This window comes from Micromys minutus (genome assembly GCF_963924665.1).
Source record: "Micromys minutus genome assembly, chromosome: 10".
Lineage (NCBI taxonomy): Eukaryota > Metazoa > Chordata > Mammalia > Rodentia > Muridae > Micromys > Micromys minutus.
In genome coordinates, this window is record NC_137979.1 from 3,989,827 (window position 1) to 4,013,571 (window position 23,745).

General features: G+C 44.6%; 1 protein-coding gene across 1 annotated transcript; it reads right to left on the minus strand.

Annotated features, from left to right (window-relative positions):
- Positions 1-435: 435 nt before the first annotated feature.
- On the minus strand, positions 436-16,595 carry LOC308425551 (uncharacterized protein). Its single transcript, XM_080922916.1, has 5 exons — positions 16,475-16,595; positions 15,311-15,391; positions 6,900-7,026; positions 6,237-6,329; positions 436-5,220 (listed from the first exon to the last, which is right to left on the minus strand). The coding sequence occupies exons 2-5, from the start codon at positions 15,335-15,337 to the stop codon at positions 3,806-3,808; spliced, it is 1,662 nt and encodes a 553-aa protein (XP_080779042.1). The 5' UTR covers positions 15,338-15,391; positions 16,475-16,595; the 3' UTR covers positions 436-3,805.
- Between the last annotated feature and the right edge of the window lie 7,150 nt (positions 16,596-23,745).

Below are 23,745 nucleotides of genomic sequence, written 5' to 3' on the forward strand. Positions count from 1 at the left end.
CAGGAACACATCCACCTTCAAGCACAAGTGGAGAGAAACATTAAAAAACAAAGTCACGAAGACCTTGCTGACCACTGCTGGAGTATGGGAAACGTCAGTGCTTAAAGATGGGACTGGCCTGTTCAGCGGCCACCATACTCCACGGAAATGCCCAGAGTGCCCGATGTTCTGTTTCAAATGACTTTCCTTCTTTAATCTGCTGCCATTATTTTTCAGGGTACCCAAGCAGCTGGCCTGTGTATCAGCTGCATTTGAAGGGAGAGGAGGCCGGGTATGCTTTGTCTGTTGAAAGGGGAGCCAAATCCACCACTTCTACTGATTACAAGCATACCCATGGAGGTTAAACTCTCAAACCAGCTTCTCGAAGACTAAAAAGGGAGGATTCTGAACAGAAAGCTGACATTCATCACTTTATCAATCATTTTTTCCCTCAGTTTTTATTACATTTAAACATAGGTACAGACAAGTTCAAAGGATGACCACAACAATTCAACAGTCACTGATCAATTCTACAGTTTAGATTTAAAATGTACTGCAGACATTATGACTTGTCAACTTAAAACTTTCGCATGCATATGATAGGGAAATATAAACTCAATACTTTACCTAGTCTAAGAAAAGTAAGCATACCAAATTATCTAACACCTATTTTCACCTTTGTATTTCCCTAAATATCCCCCAAATGTCTTACAGGGATTTTTTTCTTCTGACTTTCTCAATAAAAGATCACTTTGCATGTGGCTGTCTCAGGCATCTCTGTTCTAACATATTGGCTATTGGAAAAGTACAGCTTAATGATCATGTCCAAAGTCTATTACTGTATAATCTGACATGTTCCTCTCAACGCTTTGCAAGCAGGAAGTCTAGAGTAGAGACTTCCACAGATGTTCACTAACTGGTTTGGCAGTGTATCATAAGTAAGATGCTTCTGTGGGCTCAGGAGAAGCTGCAATGGCTGCTGCTCATGAGGGACCCGTCTGCCAGTCCTCAGTATGAACGCGGCGCTTCTTTTGCATCTCACAGCTGTGCTCTTCCGGGACTGTGCAACATTAACTGTCTTTCATATAGTCGGTTTTACCATCAATCAACTTTTTGCTAGATTTAATGGCAGCGACAGTTGCTAAATGACTTTTATTGATTTGTAGATATCTAAAAGATTGCTTTTCTTCAAATGTTATAAAAAGCTTCCTTCTCATAACCTTTAGAAAATATATCTAACCCTGTCATGGGTATTTTGATGTTTGAAAGTGTCTTAAGTTTTATCAAAGGATACACCTTCAAGCTAGTCCCTGTGTCTACTCATATCAATAACCCTAAAGTGATGTCTTATCATAAAAGTATCCTTTGGGTGCACATATATTCCCCTCTTACTCCAAACATGCCATTGTTCATTTCTTCAGGGAGTCCTGAATCCTTTAGGAGGCAAATGGCATTTGTAAACCAGAAAAAATGGGCACTGAGCATGCTCACTAGACAAGAAGACATTGAAGGTTTCCTTGAAGTCTTATTCTTCTTGCAAATGCATTTAAACACACACAACTACCCTGATGAGCCAAAGGAAATCTGAATGCCTGCTTAATCCTAATATTTTGCTCTAATTGGAACTCCTAGAGTACCTTCTAAAATGACAAGCCAATGCAGTAAGTCAGAGAACGAAGGAACTAGGACTACAGGAGATATAAAATGTTAAAATAATGAGATTGTTTTCTAGAAAATATTCATCTGTAACTTTATACTAAATCCTTAGGGCTGCAGGCTCAGCTCAGTGACAGAGTACCTCCTGAGCATGTACAAGGCCCTGGACTCAGTCGTCAGCACTACATGAAAAAAAAGTATTCAGAGCTGTGTAATAAAAAGGCAGCTGTACATGAATGCATACCGAAGCAATACCTCCATCTGGGCCTTTGTTGGCTTTGAGAACTTAAGTAGTTATTATAGAAGCAGGTGAGGAATCAGAGACAGAAGGGAGGCATGTTCTCAACTCCACTACTAAGACCAAAGCTAGAGGAAACTAAAGATAACTGATTACATTACTAGCAATAATATTTGAACAGGTTATAAAACAAATAGTGTTCTTGAGCTTTGAGGACAAAACTGAACCGACAACTATCACAGATCATCAGAGCTGAAGACCGCGATTCTTAAAAGGTTATAAATTAAAAAGCTCTCCGACCCTGAAGTGCTTACAGGTTCACAGCAGGAGACTCTGTCAACACTGTCCTACAATACACACAGTTTGGATGACAGTCTGCCCACTTCTGTCCGTTCAGGACAGCTTCTATAGTGCTGTGAGCCTCTATTCAGCCAGAGCCAGATCCCACTACAGATACAGGAGTTAGAAAGAAGTCTCCCTTGGGGGGAAATTTTAATTTGAAACAGTAAATTCTAAATTAGTAAACTGAATCTTTTTTAATCATTAAGGACTATGGAGAAAAAATGTCCTACACTCTGTATGTATATGTATATACACTGGCACACACATATACATACATATATGTGAGTGTATGCAGGCAGCCATTTGCCTATGATGACAGACAACATATATCACAGTGGTCTCATTAGACTACAACTGATCTGGAAAGTTCTTACTTGCCCGATTACACCAGAGCTGCCGTGACTTTCTATTACAACCTCTTAGGCACAATGCACCGCTCATTTGTGCAAACAAATCCCATGCGGGCAGCCAGACGACATCACGGCACACACAATTACATACAGCACGTGATACGTGGCAATGGTGACAAACTACATGACCACTTGCTCGTTTACTGTACTACACTTTTATCCTTAGCGTATATACATCCTACTAATAAAATTTACACCAAGCAAGATGGCTCAGGCCTTTAATCTCAGGATGTGGGAAGCTGATGCAGGAAGACTGAAAGTTTAAAGTCAACCTGGTCTACATGAGTTCAAGGCCAGCTTAGGCTATGTAGTGAAACTCTATCTTAAATAACCAAGCAAACCAATAAAAGCAACTACTATTTAAAAGTATGGATATATGCATGCATAACAATTAGTAAGAGGCCACGGATTTGAAGGAGAGTGGGGAGGAGTATACAGAAGGGTTTGGAGAAAGGGAAGGCGGAAATGTTGTAATTAAATTATAACCTCAAAAAAATTTTTTTTAAGTATGGTATGTTGATCACCTCAAGATATCACATTGACTGGCTGACCCAGGCCATCTAGGGCTGTGCAAAAGCAATGATGTTCCTATAAACATGGAAGTGCCTAATGAAGCCTGTATCCATCCCCATCGTGAAGGGGCACGGCCATATATCCATAGAAGTCCTATATGTGTATATGTGAAGATATGTGCGTACGTTCACACATGTATGTTGTATAAGGGGCAATTCATAGATTCATAAAGAGTTTTATTGTTGACACACAAGTCAAAGTATTCTTTTCCTCTGTCGTGGCTCTCTGAAAAGGAATTCTTCCTGGAACAGCTCACCATTTTAGGGACTGAGGCCCCATAATTCTTCACATTATTAACTATATCAAAGACTATCTTTAAAAAAATCCTAACATAGAAGCTCTTAGAGATGACCCTCTCATGAAACGATGCTTATACGCAACAGATACTCATGTGTTTTGTTTTCTAAATGAGGCCTTTCATACTTTTTATACATACTTCAAACATTTTTTGTAATAGTTCTGAAATGGTTGGTGTCAGCATTCTTTGTACACCCACTGGCCATGACTCAGTGGTAACTATTTGCTGTACAAGTAAAAAAGATGAACTGTTTTGATTTGCACTCTGCTTTCTAGTCTTCCGGCTGCTGCCCTGGGTTAGAGGGATGAATTAGTTCTCAGGCTTCTCTCCTTTCAGATATCTCTCATATGAAGTAATGGTTGAGCCGTAGATGAAAGGTGTCCCGTATTCTTTCCATTTATAGAGCTTCTCTTTAAGGTGGACTTTTTTGTGTCTGCAAAGGTTTGACCTGTAACTATAGGCTTTCCCACACTCCATACACTTGTAGAGCTTCTCTCCGGTGTGGATCCGCTCGTGTTCGGTTAGGAATGAATACTGGCTGAAGGCCTTCCCACACTGATTACACTGATAGGGCTTCTCTCCAGTGTGAATCCTCTGATGCCGATAAAGGTTTGATTTGCAGCCAAAGGCTTTCCCACATTCTTCACATGTGTAAAGTTTCTCCCCAGTATGCATCTTCCTGTGTTCATTGAAGGAGGAATACTGGTTGAAAGTCTTCCCACATTCGTTGCATTGGTATGGTTTCTGCCCAGTATGAATTCTCTGGTGTTCGATAAGGGTGGACACTCGTGTAAAGGTTCTCCCACACTGCAAGCACTGGCAAAGCTGTTCTCCAGTGTGGAGTCTCTGGTGTTCAGCTAGGGATGGGAACTGACTGTAGCCTTTCCCACACTCGGCACATTTGTAAGGCTTCTCGCCTGTGTGGATTCGCTGATGTCTGTGGAGCTTTGCTCTACAGTTAAAGGCCTTGTCACACTCAGCACATTTATAGAGCTTTTCTCCAGTGTGAATCCTCTGGTGCACAGTGAGGGTTGAGCACTGGCTAAAGGCCTTCCCACACTCCCGGCAGCGGTAAGGTTTCTCTCCAGTGTGCACCCTCAGGTGTTTGATCAGCGTGGAGCTGCTGCCAAATGCTTTCTCACACTCACTACATTTGTACGGCTTCTCTCCCGTGTGGGTTCTCTGGTGAGCCAGGAGGGACGATCTATGGCTGAAGCTTTTCCCACACTCACTGCATTTGTATGGCTTCTCCCCAGTGTGAATCCTCTTGTGCTCTAGAAGATGAAGACTTTGGGTAAAACCCTTCCCACATTCACTGCAGACATAAGGTTTTTGACCTGGATAACTCTGAAAGCTTCTCATTAAATCAAAACCCTGTGGTAAGTCTTTCTCTGAAGTGTGGTACATACCAGGGACCCTTTCTATGGGATCAGAGTCTTGAGAGACAAGTGCTTTACTTATGAACAAGGGTTTCCCAAGCTCAGGACCAGTGGGAGTTCCGTCTTCACTGGTGGTTTCCTTGGGTGAAGCTGCCCCTAGCTCACGAGCTTTCTTCTCTTGCTCCTGTGCTGTATCTAGGTTCTCATCTTTCACAAGCTCTCCAAAGCGGATTTTCCAGTAAGCACACTTAGTGGATCCATTCTTTACCAGCCCAGGAGATGTTCTTTCAATAAAAATGTCTTGTTTGTGGGGAAATGCTTCTGTCTCCGGCCAAATCTGGGAATCTGGAAAAAAATGGAAAAATTAATTCTTCCTTTGCTAGAAAAGAGACACAGATACATCAGAAAGCCAATGAGACCGGCAGCAACGCATAGAAAAGAGGTTTGATGCAGCCTGATCCCAACATGGACCTGGATGGAGAGGGAGAGTGGGGTGATCAGAGGTGAAGGGCGGAGGAGGGTGCAGGGCAAACTAGACAAGGCAGCACCAGAGAGGAGGAAACCACAGCTCTAGAGAACAGGGAATCCAGACAGGACGGACAGACGGAGCAAAGACCAGGCACATGGGACGCTCTGGAGTGACGAGCTGAAGTCTAAGCACCGGCAGCCCGCTCCTTTGCTCTTCCGACTCTGCACACGTGGCCTCGGGCAGGCAGCTCCCTTACTCCCTCACTCAGGCTCGCCTTGCTTTCCCTCATGCACCGCTGAACCCCAGTCAATAACTGTAACACATTTAGATTGTTTTTCTTAAAATTGTGACTTCACATTCAACTGTAATTTCATCACAGTTGTGAAAGGGAAAAATGCTCTGTCAAAAAGATGATGCTTGCATCTTAAATATTTCAACAGTCCCCAACACAACTGTGTTTGATCTAAGTTCAACACATCAATCACAATGAAAAACTGCAGAACGGGCCAGCCGTGTGCACCGTCTCCCTCTGACTGAAAGAACGGCGTGCTTTCCTGCTCTCTCTCAGCCCTTCCCACCTTTCTGTTAGGCAAGAGGAGAAACGACTTCCTCATTTCTTTGGTAAGCTGGCACCAGAAGACTGCATTCTCTTTGCAAGAATCTTATGAAAACCCCAACTTTAGCTCTAACTCTGCGTGAAAAGATTTATTCTGAGCTCGTGTTAAGAGACTCTGAGCTTTCCTGACTCAATGCGTGACTGGAGATGGATCACAATGATGATTAGATGGCTGCTGTCAACAAGTGACCCACGTAACTCAGGGCTCACTACCCATTCTCTTTCACGACATGCTCGGCAGACTCCTGTGTCTCCTTTGCCCAGTGGCTCACTCACCTAGGCGGGTATCTTCAGGGGCTTCTCTCTCGGTGCAGGGATCTTGCCCACTTTGCAGCTTGCCAATCACAGGAGGTATTGAGGCCTGAAACCCTGCTCATGGGGAGAGAATGGAGTTGATGAATGGCCCGAAGAGCAGTCCCAGAGCCACTTCATAAACCACTCGCCTAACCCTTAAAGTGGAGAGTGGGACACACAGGGTAATCACTTTCCAGAGGACACTGGAAATTTAGGGCACAGGGCAATTAGCGAGGACCAAACCAAAATTAATGCACGGACCTGGAAATGAACTTCTCTGAGAGAGGGTATTCCTGCACGGTTTTTAACATTTAAATGGCTTATATGAATTTCAGATTCTAAACTGGGATTTTGTCACTGGCCTGGAGCAGAAAACAGACTGACAGTTAGGTGTAAGGAAGGGCAAAGAAAGAAAGCCGGAAACGCAAAAGATGCCAGAGGAAAAGTGTACTTTCAACTCCACAGAGATTTGACTTTTCTCTGCAGCATAAAGAATGGAAAAAGAGGACTCTGAACCCAAAGGAGCAGCTTCACGATGTTCTTCTACACTATCCATTAGAGAAAAACCCTTTCCCAGCAAGGCCAGGTGGAGGGAAGGGATCATGTGCTTCTCTGGCAGAATCTTACCCCCAGGGAGCTCCTTACCCAGCGAGGCCAGGTTGCTGTAATTCTCCAGCATCACCTCTCGGTACAAGGTTCTCTGCGCAGAGTTCAGGTGCAACCACTCATCCTGGCTGAAGGACACGGCGACATCTCTGAACGTCACAGGCTCCTGGAACAGCAAACCCATTCCTGCTCACCCCAGACCATCATTCATCATCTGGATGAAGGTGACACTGGGTACATTCCAAGAAATCAAAACCATCTAAGAATACTAAGTATGTTGAATCATCCAGTTATAAAATTTTGTGGAAATAGTTGTTAACTATTTAAGTAAACGAGTCTTTATTGAGAATCCATTAGAATCAAAGCTGTGGGGATTCGGGCATTAAAACCCTTGACAGCAGGATTGGAGAGATGGCTCAGTGAGTGGTTAGAGCACTGACTGCTCTTCCACAGGTCCTGAGTTCAAATCCCAGCAAGCACATGGTGACTCACAACCATCTATAATGAGATCTGATGCCCTCTCCTGGTGCATCTGAAGACAGCTACAGTGTACTTATATATAATAAATAAATTGTGAAAAAATTAATTAATAAGTTAATTAATTAATTAGGCTGGAGAGATGGCTCAGTGGTTAAGATCACCGACTGCTCTTCTAGAGGTCCTAAGTTCAATTCCCAGCAACCACATGGTGGCTCACAACCATCTGTAATGGGATCCGATGCCCTCCTCTGGTGTGTCTGAAGATAGTTACAGTGTATGCATATATAATAAATAAATAAATCCAAACATAGAATTTTAAAGTGTTTCTAAGCAAGTGCAGCCTTTTCTCACTCAAAATCTAAGCAAAAGGAAGAACAGTCATGTGAACATGCGGGGCAGGGTAGGGAAGCAGAGGACACCCACCAAACAGGAAGAAACCTCTGGGCAGAAGCAACCATTATTTAATACGTGCGTTAGGATGGCAGTAGGGACTTCACGTGGACTGTCTCCTTTAAGTCTTAGGAAACCCTCTAGGGAGGAAGCTATAGTTAAAGCACTTTACAAATGAAAACCTAGGTCTAGAACAGTTAGATAACCTGGGTCATCAAGTTGACTCAGTAGGTAAGGGCCATTTGCTGCCAAGCCTTGCCAACCTGAGTATAATCCCTTCTGAACACATGGTAGAGAGCCAACTCCTACGAGTTGTCCTCTGACCTCCACACTTGTATTGTGGCTAATCACACACAATCAAAAAGAAAATAAACAGGCTAAGTAACCTTCCCAAGAGAATGCTGGGAAAAGTGATAAAACTAGGGTTTGAGTTCAAGTCAACAGACTTCTGAGCTACTGCAGATGGTTTCTAATCAATCTGAAAATCAAAAGAACCACCACAGGATTTGCAAAACTATGTATGTGCCAAAGAGTTGTTAAGAAAGTAATTTCAGTCTGGCCGTGGTGGCTTACACCTTTAATCCCAGCACCTGTGAAGCAAAAGCAGGTAGATCCAAGCTAGCCCAGTCTATTCAGTAAGTTCCAGAACAGCCAGGTCTATACAGCAAAGTCATTTCTTCCAAAAGAAACAGCTCTCAAATATGAGAGAGCGAAAGCCAGGAAAAGACCTCCTCTCATAACACAGATGAAGGCAGTGAGCTTTGAACGGTACTGTGGGTGAGTAATGTACTGAGAATCCACCGAGATGGGAGACCCATGTCACTTTAGCTTTGCACATTTACCGCTGGGAATGACTCCACTTCAAGGAACAATATCAGTACTAGGTAGGGACATTTCCTCTGGGTGCCAAATGCAACATTACTTCTAATTAATGGTTCCTGGCACATCAGTTACAGGACCTGTGAATGTGACATGGATAAGGACAGGGCTTCTACAACTCTGTTTACCTTAAGGACTGAGATATGAGCAGACCACACAGATTAACATGCAGTAGAGCTGTAGTGATGATGGTCCTTATCAGACTCAGCTGTGCTCTTTCCTCCAGCCAAGCAGGATGCCCAAAGGCCAAAGGGAAGAAGGTGCCCCCTCCCCCGCCATCATCAAGAAGCAGGAGGCCAAAAAGGTGGTCAATCCTTTGTTTGAGAAAAGGTCCAAGAACTTCGGCATTGGGCAGGACATCCAGCCCAAAAGAGATCTAACACGCTTCATAAAATGACCCCGCTACGTCAGGCTGCAGCGGCAAAGAGCCATCCTCTATAAGCGGCTCAAAGTACCTCCTTCCTTTAACCAGTTCACCCAGGTTCTGGACAGGCAAATAGCCATTCAGCTGTGTAAGCTTGCCCAGAAGTACAGACCAGAGACAAAGCAAAAGAAGAAGCAACTGGCCCGTGCTGAGAAGAAAGCTGCTGGCAAAGGAGATGTCCTAACTAAAAGACCAGCTGTCCGCCGAGCAGGAGTCAATACAGTCACCACCTTGGTGGAGAACAAGAAGGCTCAGCTGGTGGTGACTGCCCATGATGTAGACCTCATTGAGGTGGTGGCTTTATTGCCTGCCCTGTGTCTAAAGATGGGGGTGCCCTACTGCATCATCAAGGGAAAGGCCAGGCTGGGGCACCTGGTCCACAGGAAGACATGCACCACTGTTGCCTTCACACAGGTTAACTCAGAAGACAAGGGTGCTCTGGCTAAGCTGGTGGAAGCTACTAGGACATAATGACAGATATGACGGGATCCGCCGCCACTGGGGAGGCAACATTCTGTGTCCTAAGTCTGTGGCTCCCACTGCCAAGCTGGAAAAGGCAAAGGCTAAAGAACTCGCCACTAAACTAGGTTAAATGTACACTAAGTTTTTCATACATAAATATAATTACAAAATTATCTTCCAAGAAGAAAGAAAGGAAGAAAAAAAGAAAGAAGGCAGGCAGGCAGGCAGGCAGGCAGGCAGGCAGGCAGCCTAGGCCGAGACTAAAGCGAGTGATCACAGAAGCGGTGAGGTAACTGCCAGGCAATGAAAGAGACAAGGAAACAGATTTTCCCTCCCGGGATCTAGAGAGCCCTGTGGTCAGCTTAACAAGAAAACACTGAGACTTCTGACCTCCAGAACCATGAAAAAATCAACTTGTACTGTTCTAAACACTGAATCTGTGGCAAATCGCTGTGCAGAAAAAAAAATCAGCAGAGAGGTGAAAATTTAAGGATAATGTATGTGTCTATAATTAAGGCAATGGATATGTAAAAGATAATACCCATGTCACGTGAAACACATACAGCCATTAAACAAAAATGGGGCAAAGCTGTGCCCGGCACCAGACTTTATCTTAACATACTACTGCTCTGTATGAAAAGGCAAGCTACAAAACAATCTGAGAAGTCTTAGAAATGTGCACACCTATGCAGGGCACACGCGGAACACCCAGGATACTCCCCAAATTATTCTTTGGTGTCTGTGGTTGGGGGGAGGCAATCTTTCATTACTTTCCTAACATCCTTACACTTTTCTCTATGTGTTTGCTCCTTTCTTTCAGATTTGTTTTCAGTGCTGGAGATGAAACCCAGGGCTTCTGTCATGTTAAACATGTGCTCTCCCCGTGAACTGCATACTCAGCCCCTGAGCTATTTCAGGGTACAGTTCAGGGCTAAAGAGACAGCTCAGTAGCAGAGCCTGGGAAACATGAGGCCCTGGGATCAGTTAGAGTCTAACTACATTTCTAAACCAACATTAACAGTAGGCCTTGAGGACCTATTGTGAGCTGCCTTCCCACACTCGTGTGTCTGAACACTCACCTGGTACCCAGCCTAGGGCACTGTTTAGAGAGACTGTATGGTTTTGGAGCTGATGCTGGCAGCAGAAGTGGGTCACTGGGGTGGGTCCTGGAGGTGACACTGTTTCTGATTCAGTTAGAGCTTTCCACTCTCTGACCTATCCAGTATGAACAGCTGTAGTGAACATTACCACGCTCCTAGTCCAATCTACTCACTGCTCCCTGTCCTGCCATGAGGAACTGTAGTCCCTTAAACCATGAGCCAAGAAATTCCTTCTCTTTTAGGTTGCTTCTATCACATACTTGGTCCTAGCAACAAGAAGAGTAGCTAATGTACACTGCTTTGAATTATCAGTGGCTTCTGAGAATTACAGCACACATTCTTATCTCTTCTCTACAGCAAACATATTCTTTCACAGGATACTAGAACGGACAAGCACACAGGACTTTACTGTATGCTGTGACTGCTGATGTTCCTAGTTGGCACAGCTCCCTGTTTATGACTGTGCCAAGCATGCGCCTGTACAGCTTTCATTTAAAGGCAAAGGAGACAACACGGCAAGACCGAACGAGGGGACAAGGTTCCACTGTGACCTTTGTAACCATTCCGCAGGCCTTCCCCAGCATCCCTGGATCTGTGTGCAGGATCACAGTCACCACTAACGCTCCAGCCTGGGTTCCCAGCCAGCACAATCTCCTTCAACCACCTCTTGTTCTGCTGGCAACAAGCAAGTTGGATCCCCTTCCGCCTGGGAATGCTGTTTTGCCTCCAGTCTTGAAGATTGTCTTCACGGGATACAGCCTAGGTGACAGATTCTTTCCACATATGGAACAGCATTTGACTTTTTCTGAACTCTGTTGATTCTGATGAAAAGCCAATGTTCATCATCTCTCTCTGGGTAATATTCTTTGGTCTGCTTTCAGGTTTTTGGTTTTTTTATAATTTGTTTATGACTTTTCAGCTCAATATGATGAACAGCAGCCATGAGAGGTCATTACTACAAATCATGGCTATTCTAAGTGAGATGTGCCATGGCTATAAATGTCTAACAGGCTGGCTTACACATGCATATATATATATATATATATATATATATATATATATATATATATATATATATATATATACATGTAATTGCACGCGCGCGCACACACACACACACACACTCTCAGTAGCTCAATAATTTGGATATAATGTATTAACAAAACATTAAGTTAGTTGCTGCTGTGTACTTCTTTAACATTGTTACTAGAAAGCTTCAGGCACACGCATAGTTCATACACTACATGACAGTGACATGTGACTCTTATGAAAACCTCTTTCTCACAAAACCTGCCTCAATACATTTCCCTCCGCAGACTCTGTAAGTTACGTAACCGCAGCCCATAGGTGAAATAATGTATGTCTATTTCTTGCTTGTATATGCTGTGTGCATATGCATGTATGTCTGCTTGTGCATGCGTGTGGACCAGAGGCAGATGGTGCGTGTCCTGCCCTATTGCTCTCCACCTTGGTTTTTGAGCTAGAACCCCTCAATCTGGGGCTCACTGACTCAGCAGGGTTAGCTGATCAGTGGGACACAGGGGCCTCTCGTCCCTGCCTCCCAGCACCTTAAACGCTCAGTGTTTTATGAGGATGCTCACGATCTGAACTCAGGTCCTCATGCCTGTGTGCCAAGCACTTCACCCACTGAGCCATCTCCAGACTCTGCAGAAGACTATTTTAACAGCTGTTCTTTTTGTTGTCAAACACTACATAATGATCATTCTCCCAGCAATTTTTGGGCAGTATAGCTGTAGTTATAAGACAGACCGGGGATTCTCAACCTGTGGGTCGTGACCACTTTGGGGCTCATATATGAGATCTCCTGCATATCAGATATTTACAATACAATTCACAAGAGCAGCGACATTACAGTTAAAAAGCAGCAGTGAAGTCATTCTATGCTGAGGGCCAGGACAACATGAGGAACTGTATTACAGGGTCACAGTACTGGGAAGGTGGATAACTACATGAAATCGACTGTTGGGTCAAAGTTGCCATGCACTTTTGACTGAAGATGCAGCTAACTGTCCTTTTTCAAGATGTCGGTATTACCTCTCAGCTCATATACTCTACGGATAAAGTGCAATCAGTACTTCCCAGCCAAGAAGAGCTCCCTCCCATAACTCTGTGAAGTGGTATCTTACTTACTTTTCTATTGTGATAAGACACCATGACTTCTAGAAGAAAGAGTCTGTTTGTGGCTTACAGTTCAGAAGGAAATAGCTACACTACAATTACAAACTCTTCACAACTTCCCTTGTCTAAAATGAAGACTGTCTATCCACCTTGGGATGAGAAAGCTCATGTGAAGTATCCCCACTTTTGGATTGAGGGTATCCCAGGCCAGAGCTGAGACTGCTGGGCACTGTATTCTCTTGGTGTTTGTCACTACCGTAGCACTAACCTCATATGAGAAACAGACTAGGACCTGACAGAGTTAAAAAGATTAAGTGGGACCGGCCATCTTGGGACGGGCCTCCATCTTAAAGACAAAAACAAAACCCTGAGAACTTGACCTGCAGCAGAGCCCAAGCTGCATCCTCGTACCAGGAAGGACTTCAGGGCTGTGCTAGGCCAGAGTTACTCCCTAGCTACTTCCCAGTATCAGTGACTCGAAGATTAGTCTGTTTGAGATGTACTTTCAGACCGCTTGTGAATGTATACGGTCTTGCTTCAGAGCACCCACTTGTCAGCTTACAATGTTCGGGGAGATACTCGTCTCACTTCCATTTCCTGTAAAACCCTGTCCAGCCGAGGGTTTGAGGCTGCTCTGCCTTCCTTTCCTGTCCTACTGTGTGAGCGTTGGGTTGGAGGAGAGCCCAAGCCCAAGCTTGTAATAAAGAGACCCTAATGCTGTTACACGGGGGCTCCCTGGTGGTCTTTGGGGTTCACGAACACTTCCTGGCACAAGAAGAGACCACTGAGAATGCCTCAGACAGCACTTCCCACTCCTCTGCTAACACTACAGAGGATTTAAAGTTAAATTGCCCAATAGACGGGGACCTGACAAGTCTAAGCTGTCCTTCCTTTAAAAGTTAATCCAGGAGCTGGGGAGAAGGTTCGGTGGTAACAAGCACTGGCTGCTCCCTCAGGGTCCAGTCTCAATTCCCAGCACCTACAGTGTCTCACAATCACGTATCACTCCAGTTCCAGAGAACATAACACACTCTTCTGGCTTCCATGGACAACTGGCACACTTGGTGCACAGACACGCATGCAGGCAAAACATCCATACACATAAAATTAAAAAAAAAATTTATTCAAAAAAATCAGAGACAATCAAGCTGGATCTGTCAATCACCTGGCCACAGTCTGCCTCTATCCACCTTCTCACCCCAAATATCTGATTCACCTGAAGACATGCTAAAGAGAGGGAGGATTAATTATCTGCTAATGACGTAATAGATTCAGCTTTCCCAGAGGCCTTTGGGCAGTACCTGGTAGGTTTCATCAAGTACCACTTTGGAGCTTGCTCAGTTTTCAGAGTTATTCCGAAAACTGTAGCTTTTCCTTTTTATTTTACTTTATTTTTTTTCTTTCTGGCCAAATCCTAAACATGCTTTCTTTGGCATTCTGGGGCTTCTCACCTATTCTCAGAAGCTACCTCTCCCACCACACAACTGTTTGCTGCAGAGAGAATATCATATGTCTGTATGGATATAGTACCTGTCAATAATAAAGCTGATGGCCTGTGGCTTAGGCAGGAAATAGGAAGTGGGACATCAGGAAGGAGAGAGAATTCTGGGATTGAGCCAGGAGAGATCCGCTGGTATTGAGACCCCCATACCTCTCTCTCTTTGGCTAACAAAATGGAGTAGACATTTCATCTGAAGAATTCCCCATTTTAAAAAGACAGCAGCTGGGAAGTTTTATGAGACGGTGGTTATAGGCTATCATCTGTAGGATAATGTCATTATACAACAACGCGGGTTGAGCCTATCACTGGATGAGAAGGAAAAGTAGGCGGGGAAAAGTCTAGGAAGGAGAGAGAAAAAGGAGAAGGCGGGAGATTCAAGAGGAGGCAACATGGAAGCAGACGTGGATGTTTCTCTCTGCGTATTTCTACATGGATAAGGTTGTTATGAATATTTTATAAGGGATGGAATTGTACAGGATCATTTGATTTATCTAGGTGGGCAAATTATGTCAATTGGATCAGAGTATTTTGGTGTGTTCTTTGATGTGGCAACTTAATTGAGTTCAAAGGGTGTAGCGGCGGAACACACAAAGCTTGTCACAGAGTTGGGATGTGTGTACAGGCTTGGGAACAACATGCCAAGGGAAAGTGAGTGAAAACAACACACTGGGGCCACACTGGGGCGGTTGTGGACCACCCAGGACAGAGGCAGCCGAGGTGGGCGGAGTGGATCTGTGAGGCAGCGTGGAGCCGCTAAGATACAGATACCCGGCAGTGCCATGTGGCCCTACAGGAGCCGGCACTAGTGTGGAATAAAAGGTTACCCCTTTTTATTTTTACCACAACAGTCATCTGTTCCAGACCTGGCAGAATTCTTCATAGCTAGATCTATTCCTTTGGTGAGTGTCAGAGGGGGTCTTATGTTTGTTTTCCTTGCTGGTCAGCTTCAAACTGGAGTTTGCATACCCCTGTTAAATGCTAATTTTGCAAGGAAGAAAAGTAACAGGACAAAGAAATGGAAAGACATACACATATGAGTCAGAAAACAATTTACACAAAGACAAGCTTCACTTACTTGGGCAGACAGCAAATCCACAGCCATTTTTCCCTTCTTAGTTTTCCTGCCAAAGGAGAGCTGAGTGCTGACCAAGTACGTCTGGAAAGGGAAAACGGTGTAGTAAGACATTCTGACCATAGGGAAGGCTTAGAGCCAGGAGGGAAAAGCCACTCACAGAGGGATTCTGGAGAGATGGCTTAGTGATTAAAAGCACTTCCCTTGTTCGAAGAGAAGTTTTATTATCCGTATCCACATAGGTCTATCCACAGCTACTTGTAACTCCAGGGGATCCAACAACCTCTCTGGCCTCCTTAGGTACGGTGTGCTCACGGGCACAGACACAAACATACACACATAAAAATAAATTAGGTTTTAAAACCCACCCATAATGGTCATAAGACTCCCCCTACCCAAAAGCCATCTACGGTAAACAACACAAACGAAATGATAAGAACGCGGGTCGAGCCAACCTGTCAAAACTATGTCCCTTCTGTATGTTAATCACACTTCTACTTTCTTACACTGATCCCTCCACAGCTACCTTACAAGCCTGTTAGCGCCTTGTACAAAAATCGTGGCAATGTCAAAAGGGTGGATATGATCAATTCAAAGTACAAAGAATAACGTGTCCAAATTCTGTGCAAATGCTGTGTCAGTCTACCTCAAGACCTTGAGTATTGGCGGTTTGGGAATTTTTGGAACCAGTTCTCTGTGCAGCAGAGGTGGGGCTATGCTGTCGACGTGGCTGAGGTGGACAGCCAAGGGGATCACAGTCTGCCCAAAGTGACAAGACATAGCAAGCAGCACAGATGGGAAGTAAATTCTGCTGCCATCCACGGCTCCCAATCAAGACTCAGAGAATGCTCGGGCCACACTGTGCCTTGGTTTCTTCATCCGCACCATAGGCACAATGAAGGGCCAAGAGGCCTGTAACTTGGTATCAGATACACTAATTCATTAAATTAGACTAGACTGCTAGGTATCGGCAGTTGATTTTAAGATCTGCATCGCTAAGATGTTATAAAAGATGCACAGGCCTCTGACTCCGCAGTCTGGGCCCAGCCCCGCTCGGTGCTTTAGGGTCCCAAAGCCATAGGCTGCAGAGCAGCGGCCAGGCCGCGCCGGGCCCGCCGGGAAGCCCACCGCCCGCTACGCCCCGCCCGCCCCTTTTGCCCCACTCACAGACGCCGCCGCTGGCTCCCGCCGCTCTCAGTATGCGCGGTCACGAGGATGTTGACCCCAGAGGCGCACTTCTGACACAATCAGGATCACTTCGGCCAGGAGCCCCCCAAATCGCCGCGAGCAGCCCCGACACCGGGAGAAGCCCCAGAGAACTACTATTCCCGGCATGCCTCAGGTCTTCTCTGACTACACCTCCCAAAAGGCACCGGGGCCACGCGAGTTCTGAAAGCTGAGTCGGATCGTGGGGCGCTGCAAATCCCGCAAATCTGGCTCAGTCAGTTCTCAGGCTTGTTTGCTAGGAAGGTGAAGTGATTTGACAAGACTAAACCTGAATTAAGGGTTTAGGAACAAAGTACCCATAGGTACCAGGCCAGCCTGACTACAAATGGAGTTGCAGGACAGCCAGGGCTACTCAGTGAGACCAAAACCAAACCAAACCAAAATTGTAGGAGAATCTGGTGTAGCCCACATCACTACTCATGGTAATTTTATTTTACCCTGTACAATACACAGAAACAGTCTGACATGGTCCATGATGTGCAACTCAGAATGGCTTCAGAAAGCAGAATTAAAAAATAAAAGTAATTGATTAAATGGATATACTCAGCCTATGAATCCCAAGATCAATTGCCATTTGGCTGGGACAATAACAGACCTTCAGAGATCCTGCCTATCCCTAACCTCTAGGGTTTTGTTGTTTTTTTTGGAGGGGCGGGGGGGTTCTGTTTGTTTGTTTAAAAGAAATACATAACCTTAACTCTCTCAAGTTATCTTTCTGATATGGGAAATCAGCTTGAAGAACAACAAAAACTCAGCAGTGAAGGTGTGAGGCTCTCTCAGAAGCCATAGTCTGTTGAGTGAAAACCCCAGTTCCGGGTATCTGTTGCCCCTCACTATCATAGAGACCCCCATAATCTCATATCCTACAAAAGCAATTGTTTCTGTTTTTGTTTGAGAAGTAAATGGAAGTCTCTGTTCCTGAAGATATCACATACTTTAGCTCTGTTCCTGAGCTGGACGATACCTCCATGCTAGCTCACTTTCAAAGTGCTCAAAAGCACTGTGCAGGCTCCTGGGGCAGGGCTGACACCAATAGTCTTGTTCAGCTACATAGTATGGGTACAGCCAGGGTTTTCCGTTTTCATTTAAAGCCTACTCCACAGGAGAAAGCTTCTATTTTCCAGGGCAAAGCCTGTGGCTGTGGAGAGCCTAGTCCTCCGTGGGGAAACCATCTGCTATTAATAGGTATTACATACCTTTTAATAGGTATTACATACCTTTGAAACACTTGTGATTATGGGAATAATTACCATGGCTTTTAACACTGGTTGTGGGAGAAAACTTCAAGTGTGTGTGTACTCATATGAGTTTAGATGCCCAAGAAAGCCTTAGATTCCCTGGAGCTGAAGACACAGGAAGTTATGAATCACCCAACATGGGTGCTGGGAATTGAACCAGGGTCCTTTGCTAGTGTAGTAGTAAAACCTGACTTTTGGCTGTTTTATGGGTTTCTTTTCCTCCCTCCTTCTCCACCCTTATCCCTTCCAAACCCCCAACACTAGGTAGGAGAGAAAAGGCTAGAGGGGAAAGGAGGTGTTGGTATCATTAGACTAATTTCTGCTGACTAGGGGCTTTGCATTCCTTGTGGCCATTTTGATCTTCATAGTCAGGATATCATCTACCAGAAACCAGCAACAGCATACAGCAGGAGAGGCTTGAGCTGTCGCACGCCTCTCAGTGGCCCTTACGTTTATATACCCCCTTAAGAGTCCCCAGAATTCCAACTGTCATACACTTGCAGACAGTCTGCAGCTGGAAAATCACACCCCTACCAGAGCAGGAGGCAAATCACAGTTAGCTGCTGTGGACAATCTGAAGCAACCCCATATCCCATACCTGGGATTAAAACAAAAACATTCCCAAAACAGTTCTATTTTTTAAACCAAAATTCTCAATATGTAGTAAATTGTTTTAACCATGGGATTGCAAGGTCGCATGATATGGGAAATACCCCTCTCCCCACTGGGAGGTAGTTGTTGTGGGTCACAGTTGGTCTTGGTACTAAAACTGTTGCTATGGTAATACTGACCCAATGCTCAGCCATTGATGGAAGAAAACAATCAGACATCTAAGGAAATGCTGCAGAAGAGGAAGATGGAGAGTTGGTGCTCTACGCTTTGAACTTTCCTTGAATGGAAACCAGAAAAAGGTGGCTCACAAGACTCAGGAAGTTCTGGAAATTTCACAGACTTAAGAAGTGGACTCTCAGGTGCTGTGCCAGGGACGAGCTCTGGCTGAAAGCTTTCCGACACTCCTTACACCTGTAGAGCTTCTCTCCAGTGTGACTCCTCTGATGTTTGCTCAGGGAGGAACTGTGGAGAAAGACTTTCCCACAGATGTGACATTTATAAAACCTGCGCACTGTGTTGAATCCCAGTTGTTTGAATAGAATTGAGTACATCTGGGAGTGGTTTGTTCCTCTGTAGACAACTCCAGGTTTCCTAGGAAATGGAGACTTTATACCAGGATTTCTTACAAGTTTAATGACTAGAAAGCTCCTCTCTTGTATATAGTCTCTTCTAACAGAAAGGAGCATTTCTCTGAAGAGGTTTTTCTTACTGCCTGGTTGCTCCTCTGACTGTTCCTCATTTACACACAACTTTCCCAATATGAAGCCAAAAAGATCATCAACTTTCTGGTTTTTCAAGACTTCCCTATTTTCTTCTTTGGAAACTCTGCGTTCAAACAATCCCGTCCATCCTAAATTAAACAAAATGTAAGCAACTCTTGCACAGAGAATAAAGGAAAATGATGTAAAAATACACAATACAGTTTAGAAAATACAAACTCAAAACCATATGACACAGCAACAAACCCAAACTCAAAATCTTAGGAAAGGCAGGACAAGGACAAAGGAAAGAAAATAGAGGAGAGTAGATATGCCTGAAAGAAAAGTTCTGAAGAAGCGTGTGTCCGTGTGTCTGTGTATGTGTCTGTGTGTGTGTCTATGTGTGTCTGTGTATGCTTGTGTGCCTGTGTGTGTGTGTGTGTGTGTGTGTGTGTGTGTGCATTCGCATGCATTCATGTGTGTGGAGGCGAACTGAGGACATCAGATGGCAGCTCTAACGGCAGGAAGGGTGCCGTCTTGATTTAGCAACAAAGCCTGGGTTATCGGGTATTTCTGAGCATAGCTTATGTTAATATTCAACTTCATCACCCAGGCCAGGGGCCAGTATACTCAGATAAAGCCCAGAAGAAAACTTCAGGGAGGAAGAAGAGGAAGAGAAGGAGAAGAGGAACAGTAGCCCTCTGGCCTTTGTCAGACTGCTAATGCTTATAATGCATCTTCTCTCAACAGATGGTGCAGGAGCCAATGCTCTGGGAATTACAGGGAATGGCCAGGCAAGAACAAACTTTCCATTCAATAGCCAAGTAACCAAATGGCCAAAGAGATAACTATGACCTTAGGAAAAGTATACAAGAACAAACAAAACCAAATGTGTGATGGAGGTAATTATACTGATATTTAAACAAAGCGGTAAGAAAATGAAGTTGAAACTAAAATCTAGGGCCCAAGATGGCTGGATGGGGATCATGCTGCCCACAACAAGTTAGTTCAGTCTTAGACTCAAGACTAGAAGGAAAGCATTGGCCCCTGAAGGCTGTCCTCAGCTCCACAGTCATCCCCCAAATACCGTCCTGCACAAAATAAATAAAGTAATGTAAGAAAAGATAAAAACTTAATAAGAGCCAGGATATTAAGGATACACTATAAGAAACAAAATCACTGATCCAAAAGAAATTAATATGTTTTATAAAAGAACTTTCATCCTCTTGATTATAAAAGAAGTTATTGACACAGAAAATCTTAAGAAATAGAATCAGACAGGGGGGATGGTTATCAACATTGCTAAAAGACAATAGAGTGGAGCCAAGTGTGGACACTGTAGATAGGGAAAAGGAAATCAAATGTCAGAACTCTACTGCAAAACCTGTGTCTAAAGGAGAGAAGAAAGCACTTAGACATATACATATGTTGTACATATAAACTCTGAAAAACGTATGGTCGAAAATATCCTCATGAAAACAAAGGAAAATCTAACGACATGGACAGCAAGCCAAGAGGAAGCTGACTCAGAAGGCTCAGCTACTGCCAGAACAGAGTGAATTCTGGGTAAGTAACTGAGCCCAAGAGACTCATCCTCTGGTACCAGAAACAAAGACAAAATCCAAAGCAGAACAGGAAGTGGGCACTTATATATGGCAACCAGAGTCTAACAAACTCAGACACACAAGGAACCATATATCTGCTATATATGGCTTGCCAATGTCACAATCAAGAAGGGCCTAATGAGTATCTGCAAACCTGCTTAAATTCTATACTGTCACCATTTTGGCACACCTACCTTGTTTTGTATTAACATATGCATATGCTTTTGTTGTTTTTTCCTTAACAATGGATATTGAGTTAAAAAAGTCAAAAGCACAAGACAGTTTGGAAGCACGTTATCATGAAAAACTCTTAGTTTTGTTGGACCTCATAGCCAGAGTTAATTAGTATACCTAGAGATCACTTAAGAATTAGGACCGCTACCTACTTATAGGCTTAGCCTATTTGTTTAACCTGCCTTTGCAAGAACAATGCAACAACTGTCCTTACTTGCCTTAGATTTTCCATGCAACCAACTTTTAAAACCCCAGCTAAGGTGTAATTTCAGTCTAATTCCGTGCCCCTGACCCAGAGAACAGTGAAGATGTGGTAGTCACTTGGAGAAAGGAAAAAAATAGGTTAAAGAATCTTATAAAATAAATATCTGTGATAAAGTTAAAAGCAGCCTTCGGGTATCACATGATAGCCTTGCCCTGTTATCTGGGTCAGCTGGAGTTAGTAAAACTTTATCCCTTGTAAAACTCTGTTAAAGATTTCTGTGAAATATCCCTCATTCTTTTCCCATATTTCTGTGATGTTCAATAAATACAGAGCTAAAGCTTTTTTGTAGATTTAGTTTATATTATGTTAATTGCGTTCCCAAATTGCATGGGAATTCATACAGCTGCAGGTGAAATGCTGAAGGTCCCTGCCCCCAAGCTGGTTCTAATTTGTAAATAAAGTTGCCTGCAGCCAATGGCTGGGTAGGGAGACAGAGATGGGATTTTAAGGGTCCCAGCAAGGAACTCAAGGAGGAAGAAGGCCAGGGAGAAGGCCCCAGCCTAACAAGTGTAGGAGAGAAAGGGAGAAAGAGAGAGAGAGAAAGTCCGTGGAAGAGTCATGGTCATGGCCCACAAGGGCCACAGGCCTGGGTCTGTGGAGCCATTGGGACATATTAAAATAGAAAGCTGTGTGTGTGCGCATGTGTGTGTCTTTTATTCTTGGATCCAAAACATTTAGGCAGGAGGCAAGGAGCGTGTACACACCCACTGCCAGGGAGGTTAGAGTAGATTTCAAATCACTTTGTTAGGGACACACCCAGGCACAGTGACAGACAAATTCATAAGAGAGTATTCAGGCAGGCACAGATTTAGATTCAAGAAGCAGACAGACTACAGACGGGAGAGGTGGAAGACATGGGGAGAGAGAAGTAGAGAACTCAGTCTGGGCTTGTTCTTGGTAAAAAACAACTGCAGGAGGAAGACCTGTGATTTACTTTCCTCAACACAACACCAGCACATCCTGGGTACTCGGAGGTCATTGGTAATGTGTTTGCACAAAGCTGGGACAGGGGGTGCACGACAGTCATGAAAGCGGAGCACAGACCACTGAAGTGAATGAGTTGTTAGTGCAGGAAATGTGCAGGATCAAGGATGGTAAGCTTAGCACACATCACAGGGCAGCACACGCTTTCAGGTGACGAGAGGCACTGAAAAGTACAACCCGTGCTTGGACAATTCGCCTCTCCCCCTGAACCCGATGCACCAGGTGATCAGAAACAAAAGCAACACGTGACCTTGCCATGTGCTGGCACACAGTCGGTGTCCTCTGAGCACACTCCTCTGGATGTGCCCAGGCAGGTAGGAAGTGTCAGGCCACTTACCGACGGACACACCCTGAAACATTCCACTTCCCATCATCCGCAATTCTTCTGCTTGCTCTAACTGAGAGATGACCTTTGGCTTGGAAAACAGAATCCCTGTTCATGAACACGAAGACACGAGCGGACACACGGGCACATAGATCCAGCCCAAGCAGACCCTGAGGTAGGGGCACCGTGCGTCGGAGGGGAAACCTTGTTTAGAAAGCGGCCTAAAACTGGGCTCCGAGAGGATGTACGGATCTGAGTCAGGGCTCTGGCTTGGTGCTCCTCTGGGATAGCTTACGGGACCCATAGAAACAGGAAACACAAGAGAAGGTTCCCTTTGCCAATTCAGCTGTGTTCAGACTTCTCAGAATAGCCAAAAGGAAGAGCAGCAATGTCTGAGTCCATCCACGGGCCCAACCTAGCCAAACCCTGCATATGTCCTCCCAGGTGGGGCTTCCCTGGCAGAATCTTAGCCCACAGTGAGCTCCTTACCCAGCGAGGCCAGGTTGCTGTAATTCTCCAGCATCACCTCTCGGTACAAGGTTCTCTGCGCAGAGTTCAGGTGCAACCACTCATCCTGGCTGAAGGACACGGCGACATCTCTGAACGTCACAGGCTCCTGGAACAGCAAACCCATTCCTGCTCACCCCAGACCATGGCCATAGGTAGCCTGACTGAGAAGCAATCCTGAGAGGGTAAGTGTTTCAAACCAAGCAAGTACATCACCTTCGTACTACAGCATAAATCCATGTATACAGTAGGTGTCACTGTGCCCTCAGAAAGCTCAAATACAGCACTCCTTGTTTTAGTTAGGGTTTCTATTACTGTGATGAAACACCATGATCAAAAGGCAAATTGGGGGAAAAGGGTTTATTTGTCTTAGACTTCCACACCACTGTTCATCATTGATGGAAGTCAGGACAGGAACTCAAACAGTGGAGATCTTGGAAGCAGGAGCTGATGCAGAGAGCATGGAGGGATGCTGCCTATTGGCTTGCTCCCCATGGCTTGCTCAGCCTGCTTTCCTGTAGAGTCCAGGACCACCAGCCTGGTGAACCACCCACAATGGGCCAGTCCTCCTACATTCATAATTAAGAAAATGCCTTACAACTGGATCTTATGCTGGCGGAATTTTCAATTGAGGGTCCCTCCTTTCAGATAACTCTAGTTTGTGTGTAGAGTTGACATAAGAGTAGCACTTACGAGAGAGCACTCGAAATCATGAAACATGAGTCAGGAAGACAGAACTTAGAA

Coding starts and splice junctions, on each gene's coding strand:
- LOC308425551 (XM_080922916.1), bottom strand. CDS start 15,337: ATGGCTGTGGATTTGCTGTCTGCCCAA. Junction 7,027..15,310: donor TGGATTTGCTGTCTGCCCAA/GTAAGTGAAGCT, acceptor TTGCTGTTCCAG/GAGCCTGTGACGTTCAGAGA. Junction 5,221..6,236: donor CCCTGAAGATACCCGCCTAG/GTGAGTGAGCCA, acceptor ATTTTTTTCCAG/ATTCCCAGATTTGGCCGGAG.